The 21,934-nt window shown below is 46.0% G+C and overlaps 9 protein-coding genes across 9 annotated transcripts; 6 read left to right on the forward strand and 3 right to left on the reverse strand.

Annotated features, from left to right (window-relative positions):
* Positions 1-1,653: 1,653 nt before the first annotated feature.
* On the forward strand, positions 1,654-2,802 carry HO133_006787 (uncharacterized protein; the record flags this gene model as incomplete). The annotated part of the gene is made up of 4 exons (XM_037297683.1): positions 1,654-1,947; positions 2,008-2,133; positions 2,211-2,360; positions 2,413-2,802. 4 exons carry the CDS (start codon positions 1,654-1,656, stop codon positions 2,800-2,802), a joined length of 960 nt encoding a protein of 319 aa, XP_037146884.1.
* Positions 2,803-3,031: 229 nt separating this feature from the next.
* On the reverse strand, positions 3,032-4,676 carry HO133_006788 (uncharacterized protein; the record flags this gene model as incomplete). Its single annotated transcript, XM_037297684.1, has 4 exons — positions 3,032-3,784; positions 3,836-3,982; positions 4,042-4,551; positions 4,617-4,676. 4 exons carry the CDS (start codon positions 4,674-4,676, stop codon positions 3,032-3,034), a joined length of 1,470 nt encoding a protein of 489 aa, XP_037146885.1.
* Positions 4,677-7,733: 3,057 nt separating this feature from the next.
* Positions 7,734-9,346, reverse strand: HO133_006789 (uncharacterized protein; the record flags this gene model as incomplete). Its single annotated transcript, XM_037297685.1, has 4 exons — positions 7,734-8,474; positions 8,529-8,894; positions 8,948-9,089; positions 9,138-9,346. The coding sequence occupies 4 exons, from the start codon at positions 9,344-9,346 to the stop codon at positions 7,734-7,736; spliced, it is 1,458 nt and encodes a 485-aa protein (XP_037146886.1).
* Positions 9,347-12,737: 3,391 nt separating this feature from the next.
* Positions 12,738-13,736, forward strand: HO133_006790 (uncharacterized protein; the record flags this gene model as incomplete). Its single annotated transcript, XM_037297686.1, has 2 exons — positions 12,738-13,212; positions 13,306-13,736. The coding sequence occupies 2 exons, from the start codon at positions 12,738-12,740 to the stop codon at positions 13,734-13,736; spliced, it is 906 nt and encodes a 301-aa protein (XP_037146887.1).
* A 464-nt stretch (positions 13,737-14,200) lies between these two features.
* Positions 14,201-15,295, reverse strand: HO133_006791 (uncharacterized protein; the record flags this gene model as incomplete). Its single annotated transcript, XM_037297687.1, has 1 exon — positions 14,201-15,295. The coding sequence occupies one exon, from the start codon at positions 15,293-15,295 to the stop codon at positions 14,201-14,203; it is 1,095 nt and encodes a 364-aa protein (XP_037146888.1).
* Positions 15,296-16,088: 793 nt separating this feature from the next.
* On the forward strand, positions 16,089-16,696 carry HO133_006792 (uncharacterized protein; the record flags this gene model as incomplete). The annotated part of the gene is made up of 2 exons (XM_037297688.1): positions 16,089-16,172; positions 16,346-16,696. 2 exons carry the CDS (start codon positions 16,089-16,091, stop codon positions 16,694-16,696), a joined length of 435 nt encoding a protein of 144 aa, XP_037146889.1.
* A 13-nt stretch (positions 16,697-16,709) lies between these two features.
* HO133_006793 (uncharacterized protein) lies at positions 16,710-17,504 on the forward strand (the record flags this gene model as incomplete). Its single annotated transcript, XM_037297689.1, has 4 exons — positions 16,710-16,994; positions 17,061-17,102; positions 17,156-17,277; positions 17,330-17,504. 4 exons carry the CDS (start codon positions 16,710-16,712, stop codon positions 17,502-17,504), a joined length of 624 nt encoding a protein of 207 aa, XP_037146890.1.
* Positions 17,505-18,909: 1,405 nt separating this feature from the next.
* Positions 18,910-20,073, forward strand: HO133_006794 (uncharacterized protein; the record flags this gene model as incomplete). The annotated part of the gene is made up of 3 exons (XM_037297690.1): positions 18,910-18,947; positions 19,146-19,178; positions 19,239-20,073. 3 exons carry the CDS (start codon positions 18,910-18,912, stop codon positions 20,071-20,073), a joined length of 906 nt encoding a protein of 301 aa, XP_037146891.1.
* A 785-nt stretch (positions 20,074-20,858) lies between these two features.
* HO133_006795 (uncharacterized protein) lies at positions 20,859-21,901 on the forward strand (the record flags this gene model as incomplete). The annotated part of the gene is made up of 3 exons (XM_037297691.1): positions 20,859-21,234; positions 21,255-21,634; positions 21,692-21,901. 3 exons carry the CDS (start codon positions 20,859-20,861, stop codon positions 21,899-21,901), a joined length of 966 nt encoding a protein of 321 aa, XP_037146892.1.
* Positions 21,902-21,934: the final 33 nt, after the last annotated feature.

Below are 21,934 nucleotides of genomic sequence, written 5' to 3' on the forward strand. Positions count from 1 at the left end.
AGCGGTAGGCTTACTGAGCGTCTGGTAGTAGTCGTCGACTTAATTATTAATGACGGTGGTATTTACGCTACGCAACGGGGTGGGGTTCGGGATGGGGTTCGAGGCGGGTTTGAAGCTTACCTCGCTCCGCCCCGTTACGCAGCGTAGTGGTATTGTTGGGAATTATTCCTTCGGGGGCCCTACGGGGCCCTACGGGGCCCTACGGGGCCCGAATAGGGGTGTCTACAGCGTGAAGTGCGGATACCCCCGGGCTCGATTTTCGCCCACTCGGCTTTCGTCTGATGTTTTTAGGCTGATGGAATTCTCAACAAATGCGGTCGGAGAAATTCCCTTATTTCTATGATCGAATAAGCCAGATCGCGGATTATCTCCTTCGTAGTTTGAGGCCACTTTGACAACTTACCAAATCATACCCCATATTTGAGTGTGATTTGGTGTAGGGGTATGATTCAGTAATTAGGGGTATGATTCGGTAAGGATCCATACTTTTGGGGTATGAATTAGTAATTTGCCGTAAGTACCCTCTAGTCCAACTAGATTCTCGAGGAACATGGAGAAGGAAGCTTTCTACGTTAGGTCTACGTATCATAACCTCGTAAAACAAAGCATCAAGATTCATAAGCTCGCGTGAAGTCCGCTGCGCCCACAGAAAGAAGTCTTGGCGCTCGGATCGGTTGGCTAGCCCGATTGAGAAACTTGGAAAGGCCTCCACAAACAAATCAAAAGCCTCATCTCGCGGGGGACGTTGAAACAACAAAGGTTCCGCGCAAACAGTCCAAGCTCGGCACATGATCTCGGCCAGATAAAGCCTTTCCGTCGGACGATGGTGCGGCTGGAAATGACAAATTACCAACCCAGTCAACCCCAGCATAGCCATTATCAAAAAATTAGCTATTATACTGACTACCAATCTGACTGTCAACATGCTTATCACTGAACCTTTAACTAATTCGTAGCCATGTGCGCTCGGATGGCTAGCTTCGAGCAACAGGCAAGGTCGAGCCGCAGTCCTGGGTTAGGTACCACACTGCAATTTCAGACCAACAATCTTCATCTCCAAGTTCGGTTGGCTAAACAGATTTGGAGACTGCTGAAACATTAGAGATGAGTTGCCTTCAAGCTCGAGGGATGTCGAACTTGGTGGCGCGATAGATAAATCTGATTGTCAAAAGGGGGGGAGGGGATGTATAAGAAGCCGCTTCGGTCTCGTATCTGCGCACCATCCTTTTCCAATCATTCTACCTATACTCCTCCTCCTTCTCCCCACCTTTGCATTATTGATCGACAATCATGTCACCATACCCTCTCGCCACAGCTCTGCTCTTGCCACGAGGCATCTTCAAACACGACAACAGCAACAGTAGCAGTAACAGTAACCAACACGGATCCAACCACCATGGGCTCAATCACACATGCCCAGTGCCGGATGAACAAGGACCGCGTAAGGACACTTCGACCGCCTAATCCCTACCATTCATCGCTGACCGGTGTGCCTTCTTCACCTAGTCATCGTTCCTCTGGTTGGCAGCATGACCTTCCATAGCGTCGGGCTCATCATCGCCGGAGCATTGATGGGGATTGCGTTCATCTTGTCATTTGGCCTGATGATAGCCCACGCGACGCATTTCTCGATGCCGCTGGAGCAGAAACAGTATGGGTCCACCTATCGATGCAATGGCACGCCAACCTCAGAAGAAGTTGTGCTCGCTAACCAACCACCTCTTCTGCAGGATCATACGCATAATCTTCACGATACCCGTCTTCGCCATACTCGCCTTTCTCGGCATCCTTCTCGAGTCGCGGGCCGTGTACCTGATACCGCTGACGCAGGTGTACGAGTCATTCGCGCTCGGCGGGTTCTTCTTCCTGCTGTGTGCGTGGATCCATCCCGATGGTGCGGAGAGAGAGAGGATCTTGAACCGGGAGGGGAAGTTGGGGATGTACAATGTAGGCTGGCCTGGGTAGCATATCCATTAAGGGCATGAAGACTGACGTGAGAGTTGACAGAGAGTGTGGTTCTTTGTGTTCCAGCAACCATTTGTCATGATCGTTCTCGTTGTGGTGCAAGAGATCACGCAGGCCGCAGGGGTGTTTTGCGCGACGAGTAAGAACATACAGTTCGCTCATGTCTGGGTAGGTGGATGTTTCCTTGTCTGGTGCTCGTGGTTGCAGCCTAGAAGGCGGACGTCAGGGCTCTGACGGGTAGACAGATATCAAGCTTTTCATCCGTCACGACAATCTTCGCAATAGGAGCGGTGCTACGATTTCATGGCGCTACGAAGCAGATGACCGCACAACAGAAACCCTTGCTGAAGCTCGTGTCATTCAAGGGGATAGTGTTCCTGTCTTGGATCCAGTCGGTACGTACATCCCTGACAGATTTCCCGTACTCGCAAGCCAACCCTCTCCCAGGCGCTCTTCTCCTTCCTGACCTCCAGCGGCCACCTGCACCCAAACAACCACCTTACCTTCCTAGACCTATCCGTCGGCATACCCGCCATGATTACATGTCTCGAAATGGCGCTCTTCTCCATGCTCTTCCTGTTCGCGTATCCGATTGGTCCCTACACCGCAAAGGGCCAAATCACCGGCCTGCTCCACGGGAGCGGTCCCACAAGCCATCCAGAATACGTGGGCGGTCCTCTAGGACTAAGTGCTTTGTTTGAAGCACTTAATATATTTGATTTGATTAAGGCTATGATGATGGCGCCGATAAGGCTAGGCAAGGGAAGGGCGATGATGATGAAGGAGCAAGCGAGTGCGGCGGAGGAGGATCCCAAGAATAAGGCTTATGAGGGCTGATATGACGACGGATGCGACCTCAAACCCAGGATGGAGCTCGGTCGCTGAAATTCGGATTTTGTGGAAGCAAAGGGTTGTGTTCTGTTGTTTGGGACTCAGGTCGAGATTGCGTGAGGCCCCCAAGCTTTGGCCTTCTGTTCAGTGTACTCATGAGTAGATCGAGATTTTCATTACTACGCTAGCAATCCAAACATTTCATTTAAACTAGAAGGGTTGCTCATACCGAATGCTATGACAGGCTTGTCGCTTCGTAAATTCCAAGCACGTTCCGAATATAGCCCAACCGTTTCATCATCCAATTTCTCTGTAAAAGGGTACCAAGGCCCTTACATACGATTAAGCGTAGAGGCCAGAGGAGTAGAAAGCCTCCGATGGCCTTCTTTTGTTGAGGTTGCCGCAAATTGCCTTCCTGATCAACCTCGCCGAGAAGATAAGAGACACTAGCACAGATATCATCGATCAGGTCTTCAATTCCTTGGGAAATTTGATCCACGGCGCAAGGGTTGTCGATCTTCAGTGGAGTTGGCTCCCAGGCAGTATACTCTCTTTGCCGCGAAGAACACTTTTGAAGACATTCTAGCAAAAGAATGCGCATGCAGCGATATTGGTTCCACATGGCCGCCATGGTGGGACTGGTGTAGAGATGAATTGAGGGTGGTGCCTGCAAGTCAAAGGCAGTTTTGGGAGGCGCAGACAATGGAGCTTCCATCTTCGCGAACAAGTAATATCCCGAGGCTTGTCCGCTCCACGTCGTCAATTTCATATCGAGTATGATAATAGCATCGATGATTTCATGCAACGCAGTCACTTGCACATAATCAATTGCAGCTTGCCGCAGCAAGTCGTCCGCATCGGCGAGCAAGTGACACGTTTCGCAGGCGAGGCCCCCGAATTGCCTTGAATAAGGATCTCGACGAGGGTCTCTTCCCATGAACTCGGCTTCCTTGCTTGGTCGTATCTTTCGCGTAAGATTCCTTATTGTCTAAAAGGCTGTGAGTCAGCAATATCGTCCCACTGTGGTGCAATCACATACCAAAGTATTATGCGCGTTGAACGATAAATACGTGGAGCTAGAGGATTCGACTTGCTCGGGACGTCGCATGCGTAGAAGACTTTCCAACACATCAACATGGGAGGACCATAATGCGCAGGGGGATGCAAGCTTTTCTCCGCTGACTAACTACACTCGGGGTTAGACGGCTGGAAAGCTATGCAGGCGCCCCAGAGAGCCAAAGTTACCTCATAATATCCCAGACAGAGAATTGTTGCAAGAACGGGGTCTTCCTTAAGGTTCTCCTGCTTACGCAGAGCCTCGGCAATCAGTGACAGCGCTCTGCCATAGCGCCGTCTCGCCTGCGGTACTAGATATTCCAAGCTCGACCGATGAGCAAAACTTATCAGTGCAACTGCTGAAACAGCTTCTTCAAAGGCAGAAGTGCCATGTTCTTTGCTCAGTAGGTCGGGCAGACCATGAAGGAAGCCAAAGCAAACTTTATCGTCGCTTGGTTTGATCACATAATCGTGGAAAAACATGCAGACTGACTGAGCGTGCCAGTCTGCAGGCATTGGCGCACCAATAGATGAAGTGCGACGCGAACTGATAGTAGTGGGGAGAGGCTGCTGTCTCCGATGCTCGTCCACGTCGACGCTGAGGGTATTTCGAAATATGAGGTCAGTCGCGGTTGGATAGCCTGAGCATAGTCTGCTGTTTCTTCGACATCGACGACATTCTGGAAGGCCTTGATCACACTTGTAGATGAAATCTCGATCAGCCTCAAGCTTGAGCAGCGTATCAATGCCAGAGGTGTGTGTACCTTTACCTTGCGATCTTTGCAAGGCTGACAGCCGCGACTTGGTTTGCCGACGTTGGGCATGATGGAGGCAGGGACGTGGGAATAATTGGTGAAAGGTGCCACAACTGGCTTTAATATGTGCGAATGGTAAAGGGTGTATGTATGGAGCAATGGGGACCAATGCGATGGGGGTTTATATGGGTGGTGAGGGTATGAAAATATTGTGCCTGATCTACACGTGGCTGTGTTCCCTTGCTGCCCCAGCCACAAGATAGTCACTGCCAAGACTCAGCCGCAATGCACCTAAATCAGAAGATCATCTAGGTCTTGGCACCATCTCGAAAGTTAATTCGTCCATTTCGAATCAATTCATGCACTTCAGAAGACGGACTTTTCAATGGTCACGTCTCGATTCTTGTCAATCTCTCCCCCTCTCCCTCAACGCGTCGGTCGCACCGGCGGTACAGAAGTGAAAATAGAATTTTTTTTTTTTGAACTTTCTGACACGAGTGGACTCCCACGCCCGTCGTCAATCTTAATGGCTAAGACACGGCTCTCGATACATGCCACCGCTACCACTCTGGGCTACTTCGGCGCTTCGATATGGAGCTCCAAGAGAAAATGAACAACTGGGGAGAATGGAATTCCTCTCGACCGCTACCGCCGCCCCTCAATATTTCAGTTGGAGAAATCGCAACTACGCAACCCGTCTAGCTAAGCAACACTAGAAACCAAACAATCGACCCAAAGCGTCGCAAGTTAGACGGGTCCATGTGCTGTGACATCCTGAGCGCTAATGTTGAGCCTCCATGGTAGAGGTGGCCGTGTAAGAATGACAAGCTGCAACTAAACTCCTTTCGCTGGTAAGTGTACCTTTGAGCACTACAAGGCTCGTCGCTAGCTTTTTGAATGGTCTGGAATGGGAGCGCCTTCAAGTGCAGGTGCCTCCAGGGTTCTCTCAATAGGGTCACGACTTGCTTCACCGTGCGTGCTTGAACAAGTGCACTTTCGGCGATCGCTGATGGATGATTATACCGGGGTGACAAGGCGTTGGGAGGCACGGTCAACATTTCCAAGTTCACCCGTAGATTTGGGATGGTTGAGGCATCTCTTCGAGGACTGTGGGACGACACATCTCAAGATGATTGCGTAGGAGTCACTACCGTCAAGGTGGCTTACTTGTGGATACCCAGCATCCATAGCTCCCAGACTGGATGACGGCTCTTCAAAACAGCTTACTTTCGCCAGCACCATACCTCCATTTACAGACCGATCTGCCATGCTTACTCCTGTAACGACTACCATGATCCAGTAAACAGAAACTTCCTGCTTGCTCTCTCTGCAATTCAAGTCTGTCACGCACAGCTTCTTTACATGTGCATGTCACGGGGTGAAGTCGGCCCGTAATATTAAGAATTGCTGAAGTTTTCGCCAGGATCTTCGTTAAGCGAGTATTTATGTGATATTCCTTATTATTTTATTATCTTATCCCTTAAGAAATCTTAGGTATCTATTTATACTTTCTTCCTTAGCTTCCGTCTTATACATAGATCAGACCCTAAAAATTAAAACTATAACTAGTGATAGTCAGCATCCCAGCCTCAGTCCTCAACACTGGAAAGAAACATTAAAAAATGTGAGAAAGTAATCGTCCAAATGTTACCCTAGCAAGGTCAAATTGCAACAACGGCCAGATCTTTTGATTTGCGAAGTGCTTCAACGCTGAGAGTAGAATTATTTAGAGAGCAAAGTTATACAATCTCGGTCAACAGACTTCGAGCTCCTGGCGACCTACCCCATCATGAAACTCTCTCTTAAAACCTTTGCAAGAACCTTGGCGCTATTGAGATACTCATCTTCTTGCTCGGGACGATGTGATAACCTGGACCCGGAAGAGTGTGCAATGATATTTCATCTCGCCGCCTAGGATACCAGAACACGCGGAGAAACCAGCCTACGGCATTCTTCAAGCCAACACTCCAAGTGATAGTTGAAGCTAACGATCCATTGATACAGCACTGCACCCAAGGTCGCCGAGGCGTCATGAATTATGGGCGTACAGAGTGTGAAAAGGTTTTAAAATGGCCTTTACCGAACTTGAATCTATGCTAATTGTGAAGGTTCTCTTGTTTCATCGGAGCTGATGCTATCTCCTATAATAATTATACTTTATACCTGTTGTTCAAAGCAACAGCAAGTGATCAGATTAAATAGTCTCAGTGTGAGGGTCTTGCTGTTCAATTGCAAGTAGCGATAAGTGTCCAAAATCTTGAGACGAGTTAGAGGAGATGCGGAAAGATGGGAGCTAAGCACAGAGCAAGCAAGAATACAGCTCCGTGGAAGCAAGCTGCAGCGTATGGGACCATCTCATACCTTGGCATATACGACAGTACTATTAGCCTACAAAACAATCTAGACGAGGATAGCTAAGCTTTGCGACACACACTCGCGGTACTGGCCAGCGGTCTAATTCTAGAGAGCTACCATGGCTGACTCCAATGATGGCTTTGAAGTTTGAATGGGTTTCACGTCTTTCAAGTCGTCCGAGTTTAGCGCGGGCCAACTTGACATGAGACAGGTGCTGCACGCATGAATGGAAGAGTTGAGAATGCACAATCTCGCATCAAAAAGAGAGGGGCAACGGATCATGACATTGAACCCATCAACGCTGAGACCTTGTTGGACTGATATCACGAATGTTGTTCTCTAAATGCTTTTGCTTTCTGGTATCTGGTCATGGGTCGCAGCACATTTTGCAGCCGAGAAAATACTTCCGCTTACATCGCGCAACGTGTTCCATGACTAAACTCTCTTCTTGATGAAAAATTGCTGAATCACAGACCTCCAGGCGGCATGCTTTGAGGGTGGACCCGCCGTAGAAGCTTGCGTCTGAGACTATCATGGCTTTTTAGCTGTCTGTATGTCGTTTTGTTCCTGGCGACACAAAGGTTACTTCGTTGTATCACATTCGAGAAAACTCGGAGGCGGCTGGAACTTTTCTCGAGACTGCGCGGGTCTTGTTTTTCCACTAGTGAGCTGCGCTTACAGGACTTTGGTGTGATGGCAATTTCGTATGTTAAGCCCCTGGTCGTGCTACACCCTTATCTCAAGATCCAAGCGCCACAAAGAGTATCTTGTTTATTCGAGAGTCTTAATTTCTGAAGGATCGCTAGGAGGTGTGAAGAAATCGGTCTTTGTGCGCTCCATCTGAGCAGGAGGTGTAGGCATGCTGATTTTTTCTGGCGGTCCTCCATTCTGAAGGTGATGTTGCAGAACGCCACCTGCGGGGACTGGTTGATCGTGTAGAGATGCAACGCTGAGATCTGCGTTCGAGGCAGGTTGGATACCCGTAGGTTGGCTTGAGGGCGTCGCCTGGCCTTTGGAGGCAGGGCGACCGGGTAGTGCTGTTTGATTGTGATGTGTGAATGGCCGACTTGCGGGCGCACCCACGGTCTCGGTTCCCTGACCCTGTGTATGTCTGCTCGAACTTGTGGCAACGCGAACAGCAAGAGAGTGCAGCGTTGCGACGGCCTCCTTCCTTTGTTTCCCGTCGATGCTTCCCACGCCCAAGGCTGTCATCTCGTCGTCTCCAGCATCGATCCATCTGACCGGTGCTGAGAGAAATAATCTTTCTGCATCTGATCCTGCTGCTATGCTGAGACAGTCTCTAACTTGTTGGTCTAAAACTGGTGTTTTTCCGCATTCAAAGTCCAATTCCCCGCCGTACTTCATGGGTATGTTTGCGATATCGATGAAGGATATTAAAGTAGGTAGGACTTGTTTGTGAGAGAGGATGAATATTTTGGAGGTAGTAATAGGGTCGAACCATTTCTTAATCCAACCCCAGACAGTTGGGAAGAATGAGGGTGCACCGATAATCTGGGGAGTCTAGTCAGCACACACCATTCAGTGGCATGTCGGGTAGCAACTCACGAATATTCGATCCAATGTTTCGGGGTAATGAGCCGTAGCCAGCGTGCTTGCGTCCTGCATATGACTCTTCAGATTCCAGAATTGCTTAAGTCCTACATGTGAAATATCGACAATGTTGTTCGACTGGTCGACGGGTGTTTCAGGGTTGGGTCTTCCGGGTACCGCAGAGCATAGGGGCATGACAAACCGAGTGAGGTTCTCATACAACGCGAAAAGCCGGAGCATCCTCGAAGGCGAGGGACCTTTTTCCTTGGATTTGGAGGTGGAGGAGGAGTATGCTATCATCTTTTTAGAATCTAGCTTGCCAACTTCGTAGAGATAGACGGGAATGCCACGTCTGTCTCGGCGACCAGTCCATTGTGGGTACTTTGAGAATCAGCGTTCCGTGCAACTCATCTCGAAGAGCCTCTCTAGCTCACGACACTCCTAGCCTCCTGATAGTCATGGATATCTATTTTCTCATACAGGGCGTCCAAGTCGTTGTCCTTGCGCCATATCTCTGTGTCTTTGAACTGGGCAAAGGCCTCTTGAGGGACGAACTTTCGAGCTCGTAGGTAGCGGCTGGAGAAGGATTAGCGGTGGGCCAGTAGAGGTATGTAAAGTGCATACATGAGGGTACCATCGTCATGACTGGCTTTCTTATCGTCGGTAGCAGGATTATAGAAGCCTTCTTTTGCGGCCAGCTTCCTGAACTCCTCAAATGCCGACTCTTCTCCTGAAGTGAGATGCCCAAGGTGACCTTTCAGCCGGGCCTCAGCACTGGCCGCTTCAGCTGGTGGAGGGCGATGCTGATAATCAGGTGCAGCATCCATGGTCATGATTTCCCAACGTCAATCGGAGGTGATGGCTTGTGGCGGTTGGAGTACGAGTTTTGATTTCAACGGGAGCTCAAGTGAAATGACGCACTGGATTATTCATTACGTAGGGCTGAAGGAGTCGGCACTGAAACATTCCGGACGCCAAGGCCTCCTGCGCCAAGATGTCGGATAACCGCCCCACCGGAAGAAGACCCGCCTGATAACGATAATGGCCAATATTGCCCGTACAGTACGGAGGTCGGCACCAAAAGTCCTGGACAGCGCTAAAATACTTGGCACTCTTAATATTCTTGGCACTTCTATATAATTACATTTATTTAATAATAATACTTTATATAATTGCGTATATATTTATTAGCTCGCTCGGCGAAGTCGTATAATTATATATTATCTCCCTTACGATCTTCTCTATACTTATTATTATCTTTAAAATATATTATCTTTATAATATATCTCGATATTCGCTCTATTTACTTCTAAATTCTTTTTTAAATAAACTTATAATTTTAATAATATAATTATTATCTTTCGACTTTCTTATAAATTCTTAATATATCTTTTTAAGTAATATAATATTTTATTTATAGTTAATAAGACTTAATAAATATTTAAATTCGAGTCTTATTATTATAATTAATACTTTAAGTATTAGATATATTAATAAAAGATAATTAAGATAGAGAATAAAAAGTAGATTTCTATTTATTATACTATATAAATAAGACTTATATATTAAAAGTCTTTATACTCTTTCTCTATTTCTCTACGCTATAATTAATACTTTAATATTATTACTATTATATATTCTATTAATATCGCTATTATATATATACTTTATATATATATACTTCGTTTATATATACTTCGTATATATATACTATATCGCTATTATATAGAGTATTAATACTTATTAAAATAAAGAATAATAATACTATTTATAAAATTTAAAAGTATATTAAGTACTTAGCTCTATCTAAATTCTTATCTTAATATATCTAGAACTTTTAATATCGATCTTCGTATAGAGATTTATATTAAAAGTTTTATACTCGTATTAATATAGCCCTAACTCTACTTTTAGAAAGCGACTCTATAGAGAGAAAGTTTAAAAATATCTTCTTATAGTATATAATAAGACTTAAGATATTTCTTTTAGCCTTAATAGAGATAATAAGCTTCGAAATCTAACTAGAGCTAAATGCGATTTCGAAGAACTTTAAATATATTATTTAGATAATTCTTTAGATAAGACGTTATTCGAAGTCTAAGCGTAAGAGTCTTAACGAGTATAGAACTTTCGGTATAGACCTCTATATTACGCCTCTGAAATGTAATTTAATTCTTTAATTCTTTAAAATAGTCTAGTCTACTAAGGTCGATATGAAAAGTTCTAAATATATTAAGAAGAGCTAGCAGTAACCCTAGCCCTAGTTTCGGAAGGTAAGCCTAAAGTATGGCGTAAATCTTTCTGGGACTGGTGGGAGCTTAAAAATTGAGCTCCGGGCGCCTCTATACGGCATTGAGCCCTACGTTGAGCCCTGGAATGCTCGGCTTAGGCCTGATCTCTAAGCGCATTGTCTAGGTAGCCTAGCGAACTACTAATTAATCTCAGTGGCCTTACGTAGTAAGTCTAAGTAGAAAACTTTATTAAGACTTATTTTTTTAATATATCGCCCGATATGTAATATTTATATTCTACGTATATATAATTCTTAATAAAAATGCGTAACTACGTAATATAGCCTTTTTTGAAATTCTTAAAAAAAGTTAAATAAATAATTAAATAGACTCTTATTAAATTAGAAGCTGTGATATAGTAATTAAAAAGTAGATTTTTAATTTTATTTTATTAAAAAACTTAGCTAACTTAATTCTAATAGCGATATTAATATTTAAAAATATTATATATCTTAATAAACGCGTAGATACTATATAGAAATTCTCTTATAGTATATTAATTCTCGAGATAATCGCTATAATACTCGTCGAATTAATAATATAACGTATTAGAGAAAATACGTAATCTTACTAGTTAATTTATTACTTTAATTAAACGCCGTAATCTCTTTCTATTTTTTAATCGAACTTATAATAAGTAGAGCGGAGAGTAGAGCGAAGAGTAGAGCGGAGAGCGAAGCGGAGATAATTTATTCTTTTAATATAAAGTTAGATATTAATAACGGCGATATCGATAAATAAGAATATCTTATACGACGTCGAAGTCTTTTATAGATATATAAAACGTAGAAAAAGACGTCTTTAAATATAGAAAGGTCTACGTTATCGTTATAAACGATTTAATCGAATATCGCTTAATTATCTTCTCTCTACTTTTATACTTAAAAACTAAATATATAAATTTTTAAATTTCTTTTAATTCGAATTATTAAAAGTTTTTAGATTTTGCTATTATATAGAGAAAGAATATTACTATAAGATATAAAGAGATTAATATCTAAAGTTTAAAGATATCTCGCTATCGTCGTTATAGAGAAAGTTAAATATCTAAATATTCTTAATATATTCTATATTTATATAAGCTCGTTCTAAATATATTAATCGCGTTAATATTATTTAAGATATATATATTATAATCTCTTTAACTTCTAAGCGAAGCGTATTTAAGTTAATATATATTTCTATAAAGAGTATATTTTAAGTACTCGACTTTCTAATTAAGGGTAATATAATAAATCTATTTAGATAATTTCTTAATTTAATTTATTATATAATCTTTTAATAATATTAAATATAATACGCTATTATCTAAGATTTTTCTAGTAAATATTAATTAATTAAAAATAAGTATTATAAGTATTAGCGAAGATTATAATCTCGAATTAGCTTATATAATAATAATAAGTTATTTAATTCTAATAAAAGATTTAAATACTTAATTAGTAATCTCGATAAATTAATTTACTCTTTAATTAACTTTAAAGAATTATATAATAGTTATAGAAAAATCGTTAAAAGTCGCGAATTTCGTATTTCGATTAATTATTACGAGTGTTTTATATAAAATAACGATTAATATAGCGATTCTATAGTTTTCTACTTAGACTCTAAAGAAAGAATATATCGTAATAAGCTTGCGATATAATTAGCCCTCGAAGTAAAAAACGAGTGTAAGGCTGGCCATAGGGTACCCCGCTAAGCGAGTCTGAATACTAAGACGAACTGCTGGCATGTTCTGAGATCTTGGCATAAGAGTCTTGGCATGCTTGGCATGTTCAGTGCCAACCTCCCTATAGGGCTGAGAGTAGAATGCCGCCAGGCAACCGCTCCCCGCTAGCCACGCTGGAGAACCATCACATCCGTTCATATCCGCGTGAGTATCGCCGACGATCAACTTCCCAGTCTCCTAACGAGCAGTGTGGTCAAACCTTACATGGCTTTGGAAAGAGCAGCATCCCATGAGTCCGACTTACAGGAGTTCGCCGAACCGAGTAATGACGAGACTGTCTACTCCATTGGAAGGGGAATTCCTCAACCATTGCCTGTTCCTCTGATCGGCGAGACCAGATTCATCAAGGATCCCAACGGATGGCTTCATTTGATCAAAGATGGGAAGGAATCACAAGCGCCAATGCTGTATGAATCTCGGAAATCAATCGCGCCTCCTGGTATGACGCTGAACGACTTGGTCATGGCCCACGAAGAACGGACTGCTCGATGGAAAGAGGGTTCCTGCTGTGCGGAGATCATTGACTTCTTCCAAACTACCATCTCGAAAGTACAAGACTTTACATTAAAGTCTTGCATTTGCATTGGGATAGGCACATTTACGGGTACTCATCCCTACTGTCCTGGAGATCGGTCATTCGATCAGCTCATTGCATTTGAGGCTATACTTGATATTCTTCGTGAGTGATATACAGCCTGTCTCCCCTCCGTGATACCCTCTCCAACTGTCGGACATTCGACGTCTTCATTGCTGATACCGCTCGAGTATCAAGGACAGACACACGAAATTCCGGACGTCTTCATCCAAGATCCCGTCATGAATTCTCTGGATGCGGAATTCCTTCGATCCCGAGGCTTCACTGTACTCGAAAACCCTGCTGCTCAGAATCTTGCCACGCCCACTTCGTTACTTTTCGCACCGAACTGTGAATGGCATGTCATTCAGGAAACATTTGAGATAGCTTATCCAGGACTTTTCATCGGTGTAGAGCTAGAGCACTACCTTGATTGTATAGGATATGGTCCTGTTACGAGCACCTCAAAAGAAGAACGGGAGGCTCAGGAGACATTCGGACAGCAATCGAGGGAGAGAAATCGCCAAATGTTCGAGAGAGTGTACAAACCGTTTTTTAATACGCGCTTGTCCCGTGACATTGTTACGGAACCAGATGGCCAGACGGGGAGAGTGTACTGGAAGGGCTAGCATGTAGACCTGCCCGCCGCAAATCGTCACGACCGTTTGCGGATATAACCCAATCCGTCTCAAACACAGGCATCAGGCATCGCAGACAGTGAATAGTATAAGCTCGGTATTTCGAAGCAAATTCTTGCACATTAGCTCTGAGGATGTACTCAACGACCTCCCAGGCAAAAGTTTCAGCATATTTGGCGTCTCTAGCTGAAATAATACCACGGTCATCCTCAAATAGATCATCAATGCTAAAGGACACGCAGTGATAGATATCTGTGTCAAAGTTATTCAGCTTGAGATTTTTACTGACGCTACTAGAGGATGGGATCCAGTTGCGGCCTTGAAGAAACTGTGGGTGTATCAAGAGCCCAGGAGCAGAATTCCAGGAATACTCCCTTCCCCGGACAAGGCAAGAACGAAAACACGCGATTGAAATTATAGATGCCGTGTTCAGACGTGATTTCTTTGGTTGTATACTATAATCCTGAATCTCGTAGATGAAACAGTATGCCCTTCGCATAGTCCAGCGAGCGATCGTCACCGCGGCCGTTCTCAAGATCGACCTCGTCAAGCATACCAACATCCACGATGTAGCGATTGACTACACCCACTCTCAGAGCTACAGATAGAGCCTCCTTGGTGTCCTCTTTCTTCAAATCCGGAGACGTATTGTCCCAAAAGGCGTCCCAGAATGCAGCCTCCAACACCTGACCCACATTCTTGCCGCCGTACTTATTGCCTGCAGGCATATCGTAGGGAGACCAGTGACCATCTTCCATGTTGCCGACGAACCATTCGTAGAGCGTGACGATGTTCATTCCCAAAGCCTCGATTTGCGCATCATCGAAATCAATCACACCCGTGATACCGCCGGTAATGCGGTCGACGAAGATGTTCAAACCGACGAGATCAGTGTGGGTGAGGACTAGAGGGAGGTCTTGAAGCAGGTGGAGCTTTGGCGTGACGGAGGTGACTTCGGCGTATATATCTGGAGCGATCTCTTTGAGCGACGAGTTCTGTTCGAGTCTCTCGAAGGTGGCGCGAGCGCGTTTCGTTCTGCTGCTATCTTTGCACTCGATTGGTGGATGAGGAAAGTGAGATGATCTAGCAATAAACTGGGCTAGATCGATGATGGTGTTCAGCTCGCGTTCAAGCGGGAAGTGGTCTCGAGAAGGCTCCTGCCAGTAGTGTGCTACCCCGGGAACAATGTCGATGGTGTAGACCGGCAGAGTGAAGCCGCTGTGATGAACCACACGGCTGACAAGATGACCGTAGATCTCCTTGGCCTCGTCGATGAACTTGGTGCAAAGTTCTTTCAACCGGAACTGGATGATATGGTTGCTTTCCGGGCATGCTAGCGTGTAGCTGTGGAATCCCTGGTTGTTGACCAGAACAATCTTCTTCCCCTGCATGAGCGTCTGTGCAAACTCGCGACACTCTGAAGCCGAACAAGTTGTTTTGGCTACTTTCGGGACTCTCAGCTCGAAGAAGTTGTTGATCAGCAGTCGTTCACTCTCATCCCAGCCTTCTGGAAATACAAGTTCCGGGTCTGTCTGCATTTCTTGAGCCATCTAGATCCTTAATGTGTGGTCTGATGAAATTCTGTTCGATCAGAAGTAAAGCCTGCGAGTTGGAGTGATGAGCTGAGGTGATTTTGGTAATTCTTGGCAGCAGGAAAATGATTATAAATGAGACATGGATACCTACAGGTGGCGCAGACTACGCTAGACCCGGCGCTTTTCCCCTTCACTAGCAGTAGGAGTGATTCTATGCCCCAGCGAATAGCAAAAATCTCAGAGGATTAGGGTCCCAACTGTCAAAATAAGGTTCCCAGCCGCCTCCCAGCCACCTGTTGGAACAACCACCTAATTTGTAAGGGGTACAAATACTGGCCCAGGGGAGTCCTGAGATGGAATAAATTCATGCAATCTACATATTACTTATTCTACCATACCTGATATTCTGACACCAACGTTTCCCCGCTGCTTCTAGTAGTTGGGGAAGCAGTCACGGTTGGGAGCCAATGCTGTGGGGTTATCTGCTGCGGGAAAGTTGTTAGCGCCAGCAAGAGACTTAAAGTTCAACATATCTCAGTATGAGAGTGTTATCTTGTTCGATTTCCTGGTGAATGGCGCAGTGAAGGATTAGGTGCATGCTGAAGTCTAGGTCATTAAGCGCTACGGAAGAGCATCCTCCATCCGCTGTCCTCATTTCCTGGCCCGAAGTCTGCGGCTGCAAGCAACGTACCCTTCGTTCGTGCTCAATTCGACGGAAAGCTTCCTCAATGCATCTCCGCTCTCCGTTCTACATACGACTCTTCCATTGTCCGAGTTTCCCCCACTGAGTTTTCATTCATCCGTGCCGATGCCTGGAAAGACATCTATAGCTATCGCCCAGGCCAGACTACCTTTGAAAGAGACGACCGGACATACGGCAAAGCAGTCAATGGTGTGAACACGTTGCTGACTGCGCCAAAAGAGGACCATGCCCGTACGCGCAGGGTGCTTGATCATGCATTCTCGGATAGAGCCTACAGAGAACAGGGGTCCGTTGTGGTAGGTCATGTTGATACCTTGATGATAAGTCTACACAAATAAGCTCGTGGTCAATACCTGGGCAAGGTCGAGATTGTAAAATGGTACAACTGGATGAGTTTCGACATCATCGGAGATCTGGCCTTTGGGCAATCATTCGATTGTTTGAAGATGCAAAGCTACCATCCCTGGGTAGAGATAATCTTCGGCAATCTCAAAGGTATTGCTGTCATGGGGGCTTGCAACCGCACCGCTATTGTACGGCACCTGCTGCCCTATCTCATTCCCAAGCGCCTTGTTCAGATGAAGGAAGACCATCGGGCAGCCACAGTCCAGACCGTCAGTCGTCGTATGGCGCTCGATACCGATGGCCCAGATTTCTTGGCACCCAATATCAAGCACAACAATGAAAAGAAAGGTGGCCTAAACGCGCCCTGAGGTCATGGCCAATATGTCCACATTCATCATCGCAGGCAGCGACAGCATAGCCACAAATCCAGGCTGGACGACCTACTATCTGGTACAGAACCCGAAGATCATGAAGAGACTCAGCGAAGAAATTGAGTCAGCGTTTACATCTGAGGAACAGATAACTCCAAAAAGCGTCTGCGAGCTCCCTTTCATGCTCCGTTGCCTGGCCGAGACCGGTCGTATCTACCCTACTTCTCTGGCTGGCCAGTCTATGGTGGTTCCTCCAGCTGGTGATACCATTTGTGGGAAATGTGTACCAGGAGGAGTAAGTACCCCTGCTAGACAGCGTCCTACGCGGTAAACCTCGTAGCTATATTACATGACAGCGCAGGCGATGGTTAGTCTTGGAGTCGCTGAGGTTCTGTGCCAACGAGTACGCGGACTGTGGTTACTAACAATATGTTCGCGGCGTATCGATCAACCAAGAACTTTGCCGATCCAACCACCTATCGTCCTGAGCGATGGCTTGGCGATCCTCAATATGCTTCTGATGATAGAAGTGTATTTCAGACATTCTCGGTGGGTCCGCGAAGTTGCATTGGAAAGAAGTAAGTAATTCCGCAAGCTTTTCCTAAATTTATATCTCTGATATCAGTCTAGTCTCGGCAATCTCGAAACTCGCCTTGCCCTTGATCGCATGATCTGGAGTTTCGACATGAAGCTCAGCGCAGACACGGACCCTGCTTCGGATGACCAGACGGGTTTCATTCCATACCAGAAGAAGCCATTGATCGTAGAGCTCAGGGTGAAAGAGCGGTCCTCAATAAAGTCCTGAAGCAGCTTCCTTGATTTCCAGTTTGAGGATGCCTTAGAGCCTAATTCCTGGTTTGTCCAAAGGGAATAATGTTATTGACCAAGTTTACTGGTTTGTTGAGCTTGGAATGCAAGCTGATGTAATTACTATCGCATCGAGTGGCTTGGTTATAGCGATTTTGAGGTGTGTAGGTATTCATCCTTTCCTTCACACTGGTGATCGCTGAAAAGCAAGATTGTCCAAATCTCACCTATCAGAGCCGACGTCTATTTTGACTTTCGTGTGGGGTTCCGTATAATCAACATGCACAATGATTGCGTAAGCTTCATGCACTTCGCGCTTCAAAGCTGGCACCATGTGCATGCTACTAATTTGTAGACGTCACTTCCGCCGGTCCCTAGAATACTCGAAGTCCAAGTAGATCGACATCACGTGACGCGATGTGTGATCTGGTCCCCCGAGAATTCCGTTTGCCAACGACGAGGCCGAGAGTTCAGTGATCGCCATATTGTTGGACCTCTTTCTTCGTATGCAATCAATAGATCTCACACATGCGGTAGCTAAGATGATCCCATTGTTAATGTGTTCGCCCTCGAATACTCTCTACGCAATCCTCTGGGCTCTACTCTTGCGCACTCCTCTCACATACAAACTGCCACTCTCTGTCAGAACTTGGCCTCCAATCATCCCTGTCACCGCGTACTTGTGCAACACTTGATTTACTACTGTACATAATACAGCAGAGACTTCTGGAGCAATTGATCCATCCTTTCTGAATAACATCAACAGTCTCTCGGAGCAGGGACGCCATCGAGCAATTAAGCAGACTCGTTGACAGCCGGAGTAAGGCATCCATCTGACGCACCTGTTTGACACCTGAAGAAAAGGGCACTAGCTGCATTTTTGCTTCCCAGAACCTTTAGCAACAAAGCAAAGCTAAACAGCCAGAGCGCATGAAAAAAAAAGCGACGTTCGGGATACAGTATTGAGAATAACGCCGTGGACCACGAACAAGAGCAGGCTCAATGAAAAGCTGCGAAAGTCGATACATATCGACAGTCGCAATTCAAGAAATCGGAAAGTCACAAGGAAGGAAACCGAGATATGTCTGATGATACTTCAATGACGAATTTCAGGATTCCAGCGGGGCACCAGGGGGTATATGACATCAACGCAATGGTTTGCAATGTGTTTACCGGTTTTGACAGCACACTGAACTTTTCAAGACCTTGGTGACAAAAGACAGAATACCAAGCTCGTTCCAGGGACCAGCCGCGGAATCTAGATGGTACGGACTACTTTCACTCTTCATTCGTGGCTTCTGAGCCTAGTATGTTGAAGACCCGACAAGCTACGTGCGCGGATCTCTGCAGAATTTATTATAGGATCGCATTACCGTTGCTTTTTGAAAGTCACGCCTTTTCGCATGTCGCCTAGGGCGAAAGTGGCGATATCCGCCTCAAAGTGAGCTGTTTCGTAGACCAGCGTCTTCCTTTTACAATTGCGTTGAAGCTGGATTGGCTTTTGGCATGTCATGGGTGAGAGGTCTGTCTCCCAGTATTTGCGGCCAGCAGCGAAATTAAACACCTTCCTGATAGTTCAACTTTACTGTTCTTATTTGGTCTCTACCATTCTGAGTCCCTTACCGGCTAATGGCACAAGAAACACACTCCCGAGCCTCGTTCTTCCGGTGAAGTAAGCCAGCAGGAGTATCTATTCCACAAACAGCCTTATGCTGATTCTTGAACTTCTCAGCGCCTCGACGCTTGCTGCTCCAGACCGTCCTCCTGGGTTCGAGGTAGAGATCCATTACGATACAAGCAAGCCTTTCGGCCCTCTGGGAGTGTATCTATGTGCCATTGACTGCATGTATCACTTCGCACAGATAGGATGGCATGAGGCGCTCGCTGGGGGCTTAACAGTCTGGGTGGATGGCTTCGACGTGGAGATTGACGTTGAATCCGAGCAAGGGCCAACTGGTCCACTTAAGCTGGAAACCAGTAACATCATCCAGGGGCTCTACGAGACAATGTTGGATGTCTCTGCTGGTTCCCATTTCTGTGAAGTGCTTACGACGCTCTCGCTGCACAGAAGGCAACTTGGTACTTTAGTCATAGAGAGGAGAGCACCAAGGACACTGGAGAAGGGTAGTGCCAATACTACGAATACAGGTCTCACGAAAGCATCCGCACAGGGCAACACTGTGACCTACCCTTCGGGCTATATCACTGATTCCAACGATCATAGTTTCTCAACGTCCTACACCTATTCCGGCACCCGTATCAACAGTAAGGATGTGTTCCTAGCTGTCCTCGATGCTCTAGCAACCGCAGCGCAATTCTCTCCAAGCACCCCTTTTAGATCTCTCACCGCACTCAGCGCGTCCGGCAACTGCGTTATCAACATAGTTGAAGTCGACAGCCAATTTCAGGTGAATTACAGCTTCGTCACAAAAGCGCTGAGAGTCATGGTACTGGACATCATGGTCACATTACGAAACTTTGGAGAGGTGACGTTCCAGTTGAAATGGAAAGCCTTGAATATTGCAGAAGGGTCAATTCAGCTAGCGGGTCAAAATAAAGCGCGATAGACACGTAGAATCTCGTTGCGTTAACACGTTGAGAAGCTTTATTGGTGCCACTGCTGCCAATCTGGAGGCAAAGGGATCAGCAGTATACTAATCTAACTACTTCGAGTCGGGCCATTTGCAAGAAGTGACCATGACGCAGCTAGAAGGAACATCATGTCCAGTCATGGCGAATTGATCAATGCTCCCAATAGTCCGCCCCCAATATCTGGACTATTAGTCGGACTGGTCCATGGACTAGTCCACAGTGGACTGGTTCAAATACTTAGAAATTATTCTTATTAAATATAATGAAAGAAATTCTCTTATTTCTATAGTCGAATAGACTAAATCGCGAATAATCTTCTTCGTAGTTTAAGGCTATTTTAATAACTTATCGAATTATATCCTATATTTGGGTGAAATTTGGGGTAGGGGTATGATTCAGTAAGGATCCCTACTTTCGGGGTATGAATTAGTAATTCGCCCTTCGGGGCTTGGTGGCTAAAGCCCAGCCGCCCAGGCTTGTTGAGGCTGCCGGAACACTTTTCAATGAGTTCGAAGCCTGAACAGCATCGAATACAGTCAATTTCTCATGTTTTCTGGAAATGTGATACATAAGAGACGCGTCTTTGAGGAGTGCAATCTGAGTTGACCTGTCAATTCAAACACCAAACCGGATCTAGAAAACCCCGCAAGTCGCCATGTTCACCCCACTTTCTACAAGCGCTCGATCTACGTCGCTCGCATTTGGGCATCTTCCACCGCTATCCTTGGTGCTCTTTCAACTCCTTCTATAATTACCCATCATGGCTTCCCGTACACACCTTGATGCTTCATCCCGAAAGAGCCCCTGCGAGATTCAACCGACAGAAATATACTACGGTACAAGCAAAGACATCGAACCACCAGTCAAGTTCCGAATCGCCACAGGCGGAGCCGGTCAATCTGGCCTCCTCAAAGCCTTGGCGGAAGCCTTCATTCACGATCAAGTGAGCGAGACAAACTGCCCGCCCTTCGCCGTATCCTGGATCAAATCCGACACCACGGCATCTTTCAACCACCTCGCCGACGATACCGCCGATCTAAGCATCACATACAACGCGGCGGCGGAGCAAATCGCGATAGCGCAGGGCATCGCAGACAAGCACGTTTACGCGTGGCGAGACCACTTTCTGCTCGTCGGTATGCACATCTACCTATAGCCGTTTATTGCCCAAAACGCTCGTATCTCACCAGGACAACGAAAGGACCGAAGACCAACCCTGCAAATCTTACCATCTCCCCAACCGCCACCATCGAAGCGCTCTTCTCCCAGTTGTTCATCGCCGCCATCGCCTCCGACAACACTGTGCGCTTCCTCTCGCGGTACGACAAATCCGCCACCAACATCAAAGAATCCGCCATCTGGACCTCCATTGGCCAGACACCGTGGTCCTACCCCTTTTCCTTCTTCTACCACATCAACCCTGACTTTCCCTACCAAGCACTGGCGACGGCTGCGAAGCTGCAGGAGTACACGCTCATAGATCGCGGCACCTGGTACGGAGTTGAGCCGTGGATCAGAGAGCATATGAAGATATTCGTATGACAGCGAACCGCCTAGTCTCTATGAAGGCGGATTGTACTGACCAAGGTCCAGATGGAGGGTAAAGACGACGACAAGACCGACATCCTACTGAACCCTGCCCGGGCACTCGTGGGTGCGTATGGCGAGAACAAGGCCATGGCGGACGCTTTTGCGGAGTGGATCTCCAGACCTGAGGGCGGTCAGAAAGTTGTGGGTGATTTTGCGGTGGATGGTGTTGTGCTCTACACGCAAGCTCCTCTAGAGATCCCGAGCGGACTGTGAGCTTGGATACCTGCGATGGCACTTCTGCTGGTT

The sequence above is a fragment of the Letharia lupina genome, assembly GCF_014066315.1.
Source record: "Letharia lupina isolate WasteWater1 chromosome Unknown contig_27, whole genome shotgun sequence".
Lineage (NCBI taxonomy): Eukaryota > Fungi > Ascomycota > Lecanoromycetes > Lecanorales > Parmeliaceae > Letharia > Letharia lupina.